The sequence below is a fragment of the Erinaceus europaeus genome, chromosome 9, assembly GCF_950295315.1.
Source record: "Erinaceus europaeus chromosome 9, mEriEur2.1, whole genome shotgun sequence".
NCBI lineage: Eukaryota > Metazoa > Chordata > Mammalia > Eulipotyphla > Erinaceidae > Erinaceus > Erinaceus europaeus.
In genome coordinates, this window is record NC_080170.1 from 39,437,693 (window position 1) to 39,452,165 (window position 14,473).

General features: G+C 42.0%; 1 protein-coding gene across 1 annotated transcript in view; it reads left to right on the plus strand.

Moving 5' to 3' along the window:
• Positions 1–14,473, plus strand: part of LOC103120178 (olfactory receptor 10J3-like) — a 105,897-nt gene that overhangs the window by 13,097 nt on the left and 78,327 nt on the right. Inside the window, exon 2 of the mRNA XM_007530543.3 lies at positions 7,174–7,686. Coding sequence (XP_007530605.2) covers positions 7,190–7,686 — 497 coding nt within the window. The 5' untranslated portion in view covers positions 7,174–7,189. The remainder of the gene's footprint in view (positions 1–7,173; positions 7,687–14,473) is intronic.

Genomic DNA, 14,473 nt, shown 5'->3' on the forward strand with positions numbered 1-14,473 from the left:
CCCTGAGAAGCCTCTTTCTCACTGCTCCCTGCCATGATAATGAGAGAACATGGTTTTGCCTTCTTTTGAATTTCCTTCCTTTCACCCTTCTTCTTCCCTCCCTCTCTTCTTTCTTTACTTTTTTTTTCTTCAGAATTTTAAGCTTTTATTCAGTAAAAGTAAAAACACACATAACAGAGTAAACATGGGCCATAAGAGACAGAGAGATCAACTTGCATGTTGAAACACCACAGGCTGGCAGATTTTCATTATCAATGAGTAGACTATCACACTATTAAGCAAAATGCATTGGACACCAAAATGGACAAGTGTGCTCTAATGCTGATAAGGCTGAGGGGCCAGTTCAGGGACAAGGAACCCAGTCAGGAGGTCAAGGAGTCACAGTGCCATGAGAACCACCCGAGTTTTGTGATGACACAGTGTTTTGTGGCATGGCGTGTTCATGGCAGAGAAGATACGTTCAGAACTCTGGACAGATACACTAGGATCAGGACAGAAGTGCATGCTCAGGATAGGGAGGGGATTTTGAGGATGGAGCTAGATTACTCTGGGTAGAGCTTGTATATTCAGCACTGTGGACAGAGGTGACAAGTACTGACACCCTCCACAGAGGGCATGTTTGGGTAGAGACTGGACTGCTGGCAGATGGCCTCATTGGATGGGAATGGGTGTCTGTTTTTATCTTGGGTTTCTTACACCTTGGGATTAATAGCCTCTTGCTTTTTGGCAAACATCAAAATGGAAGCCAAGAATATTTCTGTGCAGGAAGGAAGTTTGAGTGTGGTTGCAGGTAAATCCCATCAGAATGCAGAGAGTTTGTGAGTGGGGCTGGGATGGTCTTCCTGCCTGTGAATGTTGGTTGGAGAGCTGATAGTTCTGGAGGGGAACAGCAGAAGAGAGAAGAGGTGACTGTTGGAAGAAGCAGAGCCTCAGGTGGGATATATTAACGGTGTCACTGGGTGCAGTAAGACTTTCCTTAAAGGAAAGAAACAGGAGGTGTCACCCAGACAAGAGTGGGACATGCAAAGGGGGCACAGACTGCAGATCTCCCAGAGACTAAAAGACACTCAAACAATGTCTGCAGGGCTTGGTGTGTCTGTCCATACCAGGAAAGGCTAGGGAGGAAAAGACGAGGAGGACAGGACAGTGTTGGGTACTTCTAAAGAATTATTTACCTTGTGGGGACCAGAGCATTTATCTGTGATAGGTGAGGAGAGGCAATGGGCAGGTTCATACTTGGTGAGAGACTGTATAGCACAGGAGACTCATGGTTATAGATGAATCTCAACATTCAATGGTAAAAGAAAAAAAATACAGACAATTAAATATAAGGAATCAACTTAGATTATCTCTCAGTTTCTGACTGCACATGGTTTGGGAAAACCTTTGCCTATAAGCAATGAAACAGAATTCTTCTGGAGGAAGAGGGAGGAAGTTGATACATTTGGTTCCTAAAGCTCTTGGTTTGAAATATTTGTGTGATCTACACATAGAAAAGGGCAGCAGAGGTGGTGAAATATGTGAATGTCACTTGGGCTTAGAAATACAGATTTCAGAGGAATCAACACATTAGCAGTGATGAGATACAGACAGATAGTTCTATTGTTTGGGGGATGGGGGAAGACCCAGGCTCTGAGTGGGGAGCATTTTCCCTGGAACCTGAAATAGGGGTGGAGAGGAGAGGAGAGAAGAGGAGGGAGGGAGAGAGAGAGAGAGAGAGAGAGAGAGAGAGAGATCAGAATCGTTTTTATAAGAATGTAGTGTGTGGTGTCATAGAAATCAAATAAGTGTGTGTTCCTAGCCCAGTCCAGGATGACAAATGAATCAGCAAGATCCAGGTGGAAAAGGACACTGGGACTTAGCAATAAAAATGTCACAAGTGACCTTTGCAAGAGCAAGTTCCTAACATGAGCCTGGAAGGACCCATTTTGCAGGGGATTATGGAGGGAAAGAAAAAAATGGGGGCTTGTTTCCTCATGCTTAGTTATTCTGATGCAGAGACAAGAAGGAAGCAGACTTCTCTGCAGGGAGTGGGTACCCAGTATGTTCCTCCCATAAAAGTGACAAACTCTTGATAGAGAGGTTACTGTGTTTCTGCCTACTGTCCCAATGAAGAGAAGTGTTACTCTCTACTTGAGATTGTGACTGGTCTTTCCAGCAAAGTGGTTGTTTCTGAGCCTGGATGTAGGCAGTCCCCTCCCATTCTGGCAATGTTAATAATTGCCCCCTTCCCTTATCTCCCTGGGCCTAGTTATCTACTCTACTTTCAGGGTTTATGTATACAAGAAAGTTTTCTACTCTGGGCTTCAGTCTTCTTTGTAGAGCAAGCTACCTCCATGACTCCTTTACTACTGCAATTGAGATTGTTCTCTCCTGAATCTCATAGTAAAGTGTCATTCTCCTTCCTGACACCCATAACTACTTACTTATATATTTGAACCATTCATGCTCATATTTATAAAATTTATCTACACTGTTGATAAATTAGTTGTTTTTATATCATTTTTATTTGGGGAGGATTAATAATTTACAGAATAGTTGTTGACATATGGGAATAATTTCTCAATAACAATGATAAGTGTGTGAAAAGCACTACACCAGCAACTTAGATCTTTATCCACCATCATGCACCAGGACCCCAAAGCTCCCTCCCTAGCCCACAATACACCAAACCCAGTCCAAGTCTTGCTTTTTGTGTTTCCCCTCTGTTTTCTTGCTTTTTAAATTCTGTCTTTGTGTGAGAGCATCTCATATTCATCCTTCTCTTTTGGGTTTAGGCTTATCTCATTTAACATGTTTTCTTAAAGTTCCATCTAAGTTGAGGGAAAAAAAGATGACTGCATTATTGTTTACACCTGAGATGTGTATTTCACAGCTTTTTAGTTACTAATTGAAATAAAATTTTTATACTTTTTTACTTTTCTTCTTTTAAAATTTTATTTATTTATTTATATTTATTTATTTATTTTTACTAAAGCACTGTTCAGCTCTGGATTATGGTGGTTCTGGGTATTGAACCTGGGACTTTGGGACCTCAGACATGAAAGTATTTTTTTTTTTTTTACCTCCTGGGTTATTGATGGGGCTCTGTGCCTGCAGTATGAATCCATTGCTCCTGGAGGCTATTTTTTTCCCCTTTTGTTTCTCTCATTGTTATTATTATTGTTGTGATTGCTGTCATTGTTGTTCAATAGAACAGAGAGAAGTCAAGAGAGGAGGGGAAGACAGAGGGGGAGAGAAAGACAGACAAATACCTGTAGACCTGTTTCATCTCTTGTGAAGTGAGCCCCCTGCAGGTGGGGAGCTGGAGGCTCGAACAGGGATCCTTGAGCTGGTTCTTGCTCTTTGCTCCATGTGTGCTTAACCTGATGCGTCACTGCCTGGCACCCTGAAATTTTTTTTGCATAGCCATTATGCCATCTTCTGTCTCTAAATTATTATTTTTAAACAGTGTTTGTGTAAATTTGACTTTCATTGGAGGCCACAAGCCTTCTTGTGCTCATCATGCCTTTGTGAGAATAACATCGGGGGGGGGGGGAGTTAAGAGGACATGGCCCCCAAAAGGCAAAAACTCAGTGGGGCCATGTTGAGTGTGCAGGACAGGAAGCAAGCTCTGAATACCTGATATTGTTTGTCCTGCTGAAGTAGATTTATTCCTCCTCCTCCTCTTCCTCCTCCTCCTCCTCCTCCTCCTTCTTCTTCTTCTCCTCCGTCTCCTCCCTCTCCTCCTTCTTACTTCTTGTAATTTTTTTTTCTTTATTGGGGGATTAATGGTTTACAGTCCATAGTAGAATACAACAGTTTGTATATGTATAACATTTCCACATAACAATACATCCCCTACTAGGTCCTCCTATGCCATCATGTTCTAGGACCTGAATCTTAGCCCCCAATCCCAGAGACTTTTACTTTGGTGCAGTACATCAACTCCAGTCTAAGTTCTGCTTAGTGTTGAAATGGGTTCCTTTACAAATGCATGTCACTGGGAAATGCAACACTTTCCTCACTTAAGTGTTTTCATCTTGTAGGCACTGCACAGACCAATGCTTATCTTCTAGGGATAACCATTCTCAGTGATACACATGTCACTGATGTATCTCAACAACAACCCCCAGAGACTGGCTCTGGGAATTGCAGAGCTCTTGGAAAAACAAACTTCCATTTCTAATCAGATCCCTTGACACTCTGTGGAGTCTGTTCCCTGGAGATGGGGAGGAAGAGACCCTGGAGAGCAGGGCCATCAACATGTTTTCCTAGGAGTGTGCCTCTGGTGTCAGAGTTTATAGGGGCAGCACCTGCTCCCTGGGCAGAGCTTTTGGAGCTGTGGCCAATGTGCACAGTGTGGGCCCCCCTGTCCTGGGCTGCAGTCCACCATAAGAGTGAGCAATTGTAAGGTTTATGTCTGGGGAGAAGTTTTGAGATATTTTATCTGTCGGTGCTGTCAGTTGTGATCTGAGAGGTGTTGGGGACACCACATACTCACCTGACCTCAGTAGGGTATGTTCCCACTAGCTCTTGCATCTGTCCTGGGCTGGGACCTGGAGGTCTGAGGTCAAACACTCCAGTCCACAGGAACTCAGCTGGTTTCCTGTTCTGAAGGCAGAGCTATGCAGACTCTTCCACTGCCTTTCAAGCAGGTACTTGTCTTCTTTCAGATTTATACAAGCATCACATATCGTTAAAGAGGGCACTCTGACCTCCCCTAGCACCTTAGAATTTGTATATTTCAAGGTCTTCAGAGAAAAGGCCACAGGGCGTTGTTTATTTGTTTTCCTGAAGAGTAATTTACATGCAATCTCAATTTTCAGGTGATTAACTCACAGATTTTGAAGTTTTTCCCTTATGCTAACAAGTTCACTCAGATTTAAATAACAGATGCATGATCTCTTTTCATAATTAATTCATTGCCTTAGTATATTCATTTATTTATTTATTTTTATAAGGCAGAGAGAAGCTGAGAGGGGAGGGAAAGATAGAGAGGAAGAGAGAAAGATAGACACCTGCAGACCTGCTTCACCGCCTGTGAAGTGACCCCCCTGCAGGTGGGGACCTGGGGGCTCCAACTGGGATCCTTGCTTGGGTCCTTGCACTTTATACTATGTGCGCTTAACCTGGTGCACTACTGCCCGTCCCTCTATTTATTTTTTTAACTTTATTTTATTTGAAAGATCACCTTCATGGTGAACACATTTGCTGTACCAGGACCCTTCCCCATCTTTTTATTTATTTATTTTTACCTTAATCTTTTCCTCAGCACATAATATACAAATACATTATTTTGCTGCCTCTTTGGTCTTTGAAGGTTTCTTCCACCCTTTGTCTTTGCTGGCTTTTAAATATCTTTGGAAAGTTTCTTCCTATCACAGAACCATACCAATGGAAATTTAAGGTGATTTCATTTGTATATTTTGACATTTTCAGATTCCAGATCAATTTTCGCATTCCCCAAGGCACAGACATCTACAATTGTTTGTTTGTTTTTACATTACTATTATCCCCTCCAAAGATCTGTGGGTGTAGCAATTAAAATTCACAAGGGGCAGGGCAATGGCACTTCTGCTGAACATACACATAACTATGTGCAAGAATCTGGGTTCAAGCCTCTTATCCCTCCTGTAGGGAAAAAACTTTATGAGTGGTAAAGCACTACTGTAGGTGTCTCTTTATTTCCTCTTTCTCTCTCTCAACTTCTCTCTGTTTCTATCAAAAAAAGAAAGAAAGAACAAGTCACGGGAGTGGTGGATTTATCATGTAGGTACTGGGCCATGCCAATAACCCTGGGAGTGATTTAAGAAAAAAGGGGTAAAGAAAAAAATTCACAGGATAGAAACTTACTTGTGGTCATCTTTGATGAGATGTTGTACATTATATAACATTGTGCAATGCTGTATACAACATGAGAAAGTGCTATATGATATAGTGTAAAAAATAACAAGAGCACTGATTTTTAAGTGTATTTTGCTAAGTTTTGACACATTTATACACCAACATAATTGCTATCATAATCAGGAACATTTTCTTCATGCCCAAAAGTTCCCTTGGGGTCTTTTGTCATTAAATTTCTTAGCAATTCTAGCAATTCTTATCTTCTCTCAGTGTAGATTAGACACAGATTAAATCTGTGCTTTCTAGTCTTGTGTAAATGGAGTCATATTATATGAATGCTTTTGTGGCTGGCTTCTTGGATGCAGTGTGCTGGTGGTTTAATGATTCAGTCACGTTGCTGCCTGCATTAGTAATTTGTTTCTTTTATGACTGAACAGTATTTCCTTGTACAGATACACCATAAACACAGGCTACACCATAGGCATTGTAGTTCTCTCCAGCTTTTGACTTTTAAGAATAAATCTGTCAGGGATAGTAGTCTCTGAGTCTCTGTGTGGACCCATGTTGAAGTCTTTGCATGATACATAGAGAAAATATTAACTCATAAGCTAAGCACAAATTTACCTTTCCAAACATTTATTTTTTTCAAATTCCTTCTATCATTTTCTGTTACTGCTGCCAGTGTTTGAGAGGTCCAATTCATTTATTTCCTTGCCCATGTTAGGTATTATCTAGTTTTTAATTTCTGTCTCTTGAGTGATGTATGTTACTATCCCCTGGTCTTCTTTTACATTTCTCTTAAAATAGCTAAAGATATTATGATTTTGAGCATTCTTTCTTGTGATATTGACCACTTCTGTATCTTTTTATGAAATACTGGATCAAGTATTTCTCTAACTTAAATAATGTGTGTGTGTGTTTGCTATGTATGTGTATATGGTAAGCATTTATCATAAAGCGTCTCTGAGTCAGGAAACACTTTGTTCAACAGTGATCTCTGCAAATGTTATCCCCCAAACCAGCAATAGGTTTTTAAATTTTTGCTGTTGTTATTTTTGCTTTGTTGTAGCAAGGGGTTTACCAATCAGGGCTGATTTTTTTCCTGAAAGAGACAGAGAGCCAGAGAGACACCACAGCACCGAAACTGCCCTCAGTGCCTGTAGTTTGGAAGGGGGCAAGGGCTGGAGTCTGAGTCTTGCACATCACAAAGGAAGTATGTTCCTAAGTAAACTACCTTGCTGGCCTAGATTCCTCCCTATACACAAGGTCAGAGAGGAGGGAGCTGGGCTCACTGTGTCTGCTCAACTCTCAATCACTAAAGGAAATATCTCTCTATGTCACTTCCAGACACTGGCATAACAGGATGCAGAGAAAGAACTTCACAGAGGTGACAGAGTTCATCTTTCTGGGATTCTCAAGCTTTGGAAAGCACCAGGTAACCCTCTTTGTCATCTTCCTAATTGTCTACATCTTGACTCTGGCTGGCAACTTCATCATTGTGACCATCATTTACGTGGACCACCACCTGCACACGCCCATGTACTTCTTCCTCAGCATGCTGTCCAGCTCAGAGACCGTGTATAGCCTGGTCATCATCCCACGCATGCTCTCCAGCCTCCTCTTCCATGACCAGCCCATTTCCCTAGCTGGATGTGCCACTCAGATGTTCTTCTTCGTAACATTGGCCATCAATAACTGCTTCCTGCTCACAGCCATGGGCTATGACAGATATGTGGCCATCTGCAACCCTCTTCATTACTTGTTTATCATGAATAAAGGAACATGTGTTGGGCTGGTCTGTGGGTCCTTTGTCACTGGTCTGACCATGGCTGTTCTCCAAGTGACTGCTATGTTCAATCTGCCTTTCTGTGGCACTGTGGTGAACCACTTCTTCTGTGATATACATCCAGTCATGAAGCTCTCCTGTGTGGACACCACCATCAATGAGATGATCAACTATGGAGTCAGTTCCTTTGTGATTTTGGTACCAGTGGCTCTGATCTTCATCTCCTATGTCCTCATCATTTCCTCCATCCTCAGGATCACCACAGCTGAGGGCAGGAAGAAAGCCTTTGCCACCTGTGCCTCCCACTTGACAGTGGTCATCATTCATTATGGCTGTGCCTCCATTGCCTACCTCAAGCCCAAGTCAGAGAGCTCAGTAGAGAAGGATCTCCTTCTCTCAGTGACCTACACCATCATCACACCCCTGCTCAACCCTGTGGTGTACAGTCTCAGGAACAAAGAAGTCAAGGTTGCCTTGCAGAGAGCCATGGGCAGGAATATTTCTTGACAGACTGATAGGCCGTAGCCAGGAGAGATGTATGTCCTCTCATGAACTTGCAGAAGCCTATCATAGTTTGTGTGTGTTAAGAGGAATGTCAGAGCCTAGAAATACTTCCCTTTCATACTCTCCACTGTCATGGCAGACAACATGTTTTGGTTCTGGTGAATTTACCAGATGCAAGAGTCATCTAGTGCCTGATGGAGATGGTCTGTTTTTGTGCCTCAGGGTTTCAGATTTGTAGCCTCTCCTGTCTGTGCTCAGGCATTCTTGTGCTTGACTCAACTGCACACAGGAAAGGGGTGCCTGAAGAAATGCTTCCTGGGTGGATGGCCCATGGCTCCTGCATTCTCTAAGCTGCCTTGCATCCTCTAGTGGTCATGCATTAAGAGGTCCTTTCATTCATGCCGACTGAGAAATGAGCTTCCTCACCACAAAACATCTGTCATTATCCAGCCAGATTAGCTCCTTAAGGGTTTTCATTCTGGGGTGAATGTTTGTCTAGCCAGGCATGTACCCTTGCTGTCCCCTGGGGCCAAGAGGAGAGTGTCATCTACGTCTTTCCTCTGTTACTGCACTTTTCCCCACCTACACATTCACAAAGACTGTTCTTATAGTCTACAGAAACTTTCAAAGTCTTTGTTTCCAAGCAATAGCCTTAGCAGTGTTGAAGCTACTTTAGCAGGTGGGTGTGTTGATTTCCGAGTTGAAGGTGTTCTATTGTAATCCTATTTTGCATTCTGTCCATGTTGCATAGCTGTCCCTAATATTTAGGTACTTATTTATGGTCCACACAGATCTTTCACACTCGTGATCTCATTGAGTGTCCCAGCAGCATTGTATGTAAATATGGCTGCTTCACAGAAATGTGCACCAGGGATTCACTAACTGCTTTTCCTGAGTCACTTGTACCATTTGAGACAGAAGCAGACTGGAGTAGAAGTGAGCCTCATGTAGAAAACTGTTCACCCTACATTCCAATCTCTTTCTATTGCAGTAGCTACAGGAGCTTGAAACTGGAAGGTAGTCCTGCCTTCTCTGTTGAACTATTTATCCTACACATACTTATGATATACTTTATACATTAGGCACAGTAAGAGGTTATGAACTGTAGTTATAAAACAGAACAATTTTAGTAACACTGTGATAAATTTATGTAACTGTTGTCCCTCTCTTTCAAAATAGTGAGTGAAATATTCTCAGTCCATAGGTGATGGTGGGTAACTAAGCCCATGAAAAGTATGACAGTGGATGGGTGGGATTTGCACACCATTTATAAGAAAAAAATACACATGCCCACATAACACACACACACACACACACACACACACACACACACACACACACACACACACACACACACAATCTATACCTATCATAGAATACAGTATGAAGAAGAAGGAAAATTTTCTTTAGCTTCTGAAGCTTCATTTCAATCAGTATTAATATGCTCATTCTGATACATATTGCTTCCTCCCTTAAGAAGAAGTGACTCTTCCCCAGAGAAAAGGCTTCTTAGATGAGTCATCATGGACTTCTTCCTCTGTAGCAGCTCCTGTCCCTCTTGCTCTGAGCCAGGACATAGAAGGTATGCTTAATGAGTCCAGAATTGGAGAAGAAATTTGTACAACAGGACACAGTATGGCCACAGAACCACTGGACATTTGAGTGGGTTCTGGTAGGGCTATGCTATGGTTTGATCTATAGCCTGAACAGATGGACTGTTTTTGGTGGAAGTCATCCTTTTGGGCATCTGGAATACTGTGAGCTCCATTTCTAGTCCTGGAAGTTTGGGGTGGAATGGGGCATGTGGACGGATACTGATGAAGTGTTTTGTGTCTCCAGGCCCCATCCACAAACCAGTAATAAAAAATACAGGTATTTGAACCATATTGTTCCTAGGCTCTCTCCATCCCATTTCTAATACTTGTACATTGTTTGTGTTTCAAACTGCCCATTAAGCTCAGTTTGTTTCTTAAATGCCATGTAAACCTTGTGAAATGATTTTTTCCTCCGAAACAGAGGTCTTTCATAGAGGGAAATTCAGCTCATCATTAATCAGCTCTTTATTACCCTGAACAAGAGAATTAACCGAAATATATTTGTAACAGCCAGAATAATGTCCCAAAATAAATCTACTCTCTAGGATGCATTTGTACTGTTTTTGTCAGGTATTACTTTACTAAGAGTTTCATCATGATTGGACGTTAAATTCCATGAAAGGCTTTTTCTACATCTACTGAGATGATTGTATGTTTTCTTCTTATTTCTGTAATTGTTGTGACATAAACTGATCAGTCTGAAGTGTTAACTTGATCTTGGATTCCTGCATCAAGTCCAACATGATTTTTGCTGTCTTATCAGTTTTAAATATTACTGTGGTCTTTATCTGATGTTAGTGTTATGCCAAAAAAGAAGGCCCTCGGTGTCATTCACCCCTAACCCAGCACCAATAACCTGGCATTCATCCCCTTCATAAAATTTATCCTCTGGGCTCTGGGATTCAGGCTGTGGTTGTAGAGATCCAGGGTAGCCTCTAAGCTTCAGGAAGCCAACTCTGTCCATAGAGACTGACCTGCAATAGTTTTTTCCATGGGAGGAAGGCAGATGAAATAATATAATCTAGGGGCTGGGTAGTGGCACACCCAGTTAAACACACAAAGTACTAAGCACTAGGACCCATACAAGGATCCAGGTTTGAGCCCTCGGCTCCTCACCTGCAGGGAGGACACTTCTAAATGTTGAAGCAGGTCTGCAGGTATCTCTCTCTCTCTCCCCCCTTCTCAATTTTCTTCTGTTCTATCCAATAAAATGGGAAAAAATGTCCTTCAGGAGTGGTGGATTCATAGTGCCTACCAAGCCCCAGTGGTAACCCTGGGGGCAAACATAAATAAATAAAAATAAATAAATAAATAAAATTTGTTTCTTCTGTGCATGTGAGTTTGCAGGGTGAGTGGATGTAGAGACTCCTTGAACAAGCTGACCATTGGGTCCAGTTTGTCTCTGCTTTTCTGTCCTTGAGAAAAGAACTTCACCCTGATGACACCAAGTATTTATTGGGTGCATCTCTCCTGATTTCTAGTCCCAGTTCCAGTGTAGCCTCCAAGGTGCATCTACATTTATTTGCCCTTCAACTTCAGGAAGAGCCTTGTTCCTCATTTTGGCTTGCATTAGAGGATATAGGTTTAAAAATACTGCAGGGGTCATGATAGAGGGAGGGGTTAACAAGTGGAGTTCTGTGAAATGGTTCTGTACAACACTAGGATGTGGTTCTGTGCCACAACCAAAGAGTCACAGCTGAGACAGGCCAGGTGTAAACTCACTCTTTATTGAGAGTAGGTGGGTATTTTCTCTCTGATTAGTTCCTGAAATTGTTTCAAGAACTAATGTCCATTAATTAAACAGTGAAAAAAAAGTCCATAAATAAACCTCCATCTTCTGTTAGTGTATTTCTTTCAGAAAGTCTCCTAAAGACCAAGACTGGCTAATGTTCCCCAAACACATGAAAAGATGCTGGGTGTGACTATCTAACTGTAGGCCAAGTGCAGTTGGCCACCATTTCACACTACCTGCTCATTTTTAAAAAAATTTTTCTTTCTGAGTTGGAAATAAGGAGACACTGCAACTCTTGTATGCTGTTGGTGCAACTATGGAAGGGTACAAATATTTTTAAAAAATTAGCTGGAACATTACTATAAAAATTTTAAAAGCACCCATTCACTTGTAAATTACCAAGGAACAAGGTCTAAAGACATATAGGTCCCAGTATGTAAAATATATTGGCAAGGATGGCCATTATATTGTGCTTCAAGCATAAACATTTTTAAATCATCAGTGGGAGGCTGGTTGAATAATTTTCAATCCCTCCACACTATGGGAAACTATCCAGCTATCTAGAGCAATGAGATCAAGCTTTATTACTAGTGACACCTGCAACACATTTTAACTGAAGCAGTGCATATTGCGGGAGTCTGGTGGTAGCATAGCGGGTTAAGCATACATGGCACAAAGTGTAAGGACTGTCCTAAGGATCGTGGTTCAAGCCCTGTGGTTCAGCTCCCCACCTGCAGGGGAGTCCCTTCACAGGCGGTGAAGCAGGTTTGCAGGTGTCTGTCATTCTCTCCCCCTCTCTGTCTTCCCCTCCTCTCTCCATTTCTCTGTGTCCTATCCAACAACAATGACATCAATAACAACAACAATAATAACTACAATAATAAAACAATAAGGGCAACAAAAGGGAAAATAAATAAATATTAAAAAATAAATATTAAAAAATGCATATTTCAGAGTAACACATCTAGTGTTGGACAAATGAAACTAGAAGAAACATAGGATGATCTGCACCGTGTGAGGTCAGACAAATGAGACTGAAAGAAACAAAGAACATGTATATCCTTCTTTTTGTCCATGAGCTTAGAGAAAGTGGGTGAAAGGTCACATCAGAAATCATTCAATCTCATTGCCTTGGGAATGGGGGAGTGTTGAGGGGGGGATGTTGACTTTTTCTTTATACACCCAGCTGTTGTTTTATTCTTCTAACAAGTAGGTTTCTGTAGTCTGAAAGGATGATCCAACAAATTGTAGTTGAGATGAAAATAAAGAAAGAGAAATCCTGGGCAAAATCTCCTTAAGGTCAAACATCTCAGGCCTTTTGTGATTCCTGGGAGGAACTGGCTCCATACATGTTGCTCTCCCCCCGTGCTCCAAGGGGTGCCTTCTAGCAGAGTGGGCTACACTCTGAGCTGCAGGCTTGGCTCATTTCAAAGTGTGGTGTCTGAGGGGAAAGACAGATACCCAGCCTGTTCTGATCTGTGAATACCTGCTTAAGAAGAGTTAAGAACTAATGTGTCCTGGCTCTAGAGGGAACAAAGAGGTGGGAAACAATTTTATTAAAATGTTTTGACTGGGTGGTGGCATCAAATAGCAAGCAGGACTTGGTGTGTGCGGTATTCAGTTTAATCCCAAGTTCCCCTCTATTCCTGGTCTAATGAGTTCTCTGTTTATGGGGTGCTGTTTCCTTGACATCAAATCCCTTTGGCTCTTGACATCAAGTCCCCTCACTATTCTGGAGCTCTAAGCTCCCTTGGAGTCATGATCTCCTTTCTCTCTCTGAAAACAAATGGTCCATCCTTCCCACGTGTGGCCAAGCTGTCCTGCTTGTCTTGGTGAGCTATATTTTTGAAACACAGAAATTTCTTGTTCTAAACTGCCTGGCAGAAGCACCATTTCCTTCTCTCCTGTAACAAGGAGACTCCAAAGCAGGAAACATCTCATGGTTTCTTTTTTGGGGGTGATGGGGCTGTAAGGAGCAGATAGAAGATATGTTAATGAGGACAGAAAAAATGTCTTACTTCTTCCCTGATGAGGCAGAAGAGGAAAAAATGTCATGAAATTTCTCTTAAAAAGACAATTTATTTTTGCTGATTTCACCTTGGATTACAATATAAATTTTAAAGAGTATAGTTCACACCTCAGTGTATGTGTGCATTTTTTTTTTTTTTTGCCTCCAGGGTTATTGCTGGGGCTCAGTGCCTGCACTACGAATCCACTGCTCCTGGAGGCCATTTTCCCTATTTTATTGCCCTTGTTGTAGTTGTTATAACTGTTGTTGCAGGTCCTTCCGGATTTCAAGTTGGGAAATCAGAATGGTCCAGTTGGATTAGATAAGTGGTTCTGAGGGGGCCAGGTGGTGGCACACCTGGTTGAGTGCACATGCTACAATGTGCAAGGACCCAGGGTTCAAGCCCTGGGTCCCCACCAGCAGGGGGAAAGCTATACCAGCGGTGAAGCAGTGTTGCAGGTGTCTTTGTCTCTCTCTCCCTCTCTATAACCCCCATCCCTCTCAATTTCTGGCAGTCTCTATCCAATAAATAAACAAAGATAATAAAACACACACAAAAAAAGAGAAATGGTTTTGACTCTACCACCTTGATCAGAGACAGGTTTGTATGACCTGAATGGGCTTTGAGAATCACTCCATAGGGACTGTGGGGTGGGGTGAAGGTTGTCACAGGGAATAAAGACTCTGTAGTTTAATTAGCTTCACAAAAATGTGCATTTCTCTTCTATAAGTGAAATTGACCCTTCCTGCCATGTTTACTTCACAAGACTGAGAGAGGGTCTGAGCAGATGCTGATGCTAAGAACACACTGCAATTTTACATCACCACACCCTTGATGGAACTGTTTAAAATTTGAAGTGGACCCACAGCAGATTTGGTATTTCAAGAGGTATGTTTGTTTTCCTCTAAGTGAGAGGAAGTGAACACTTCATCCATCCGTGAAGTGGATAAAGATTTTTTTGAGAGATCATCACCATACCTGCTCAAGTTCTGGTTGTTTCCAGGATGTCAGGGGCAGGGTT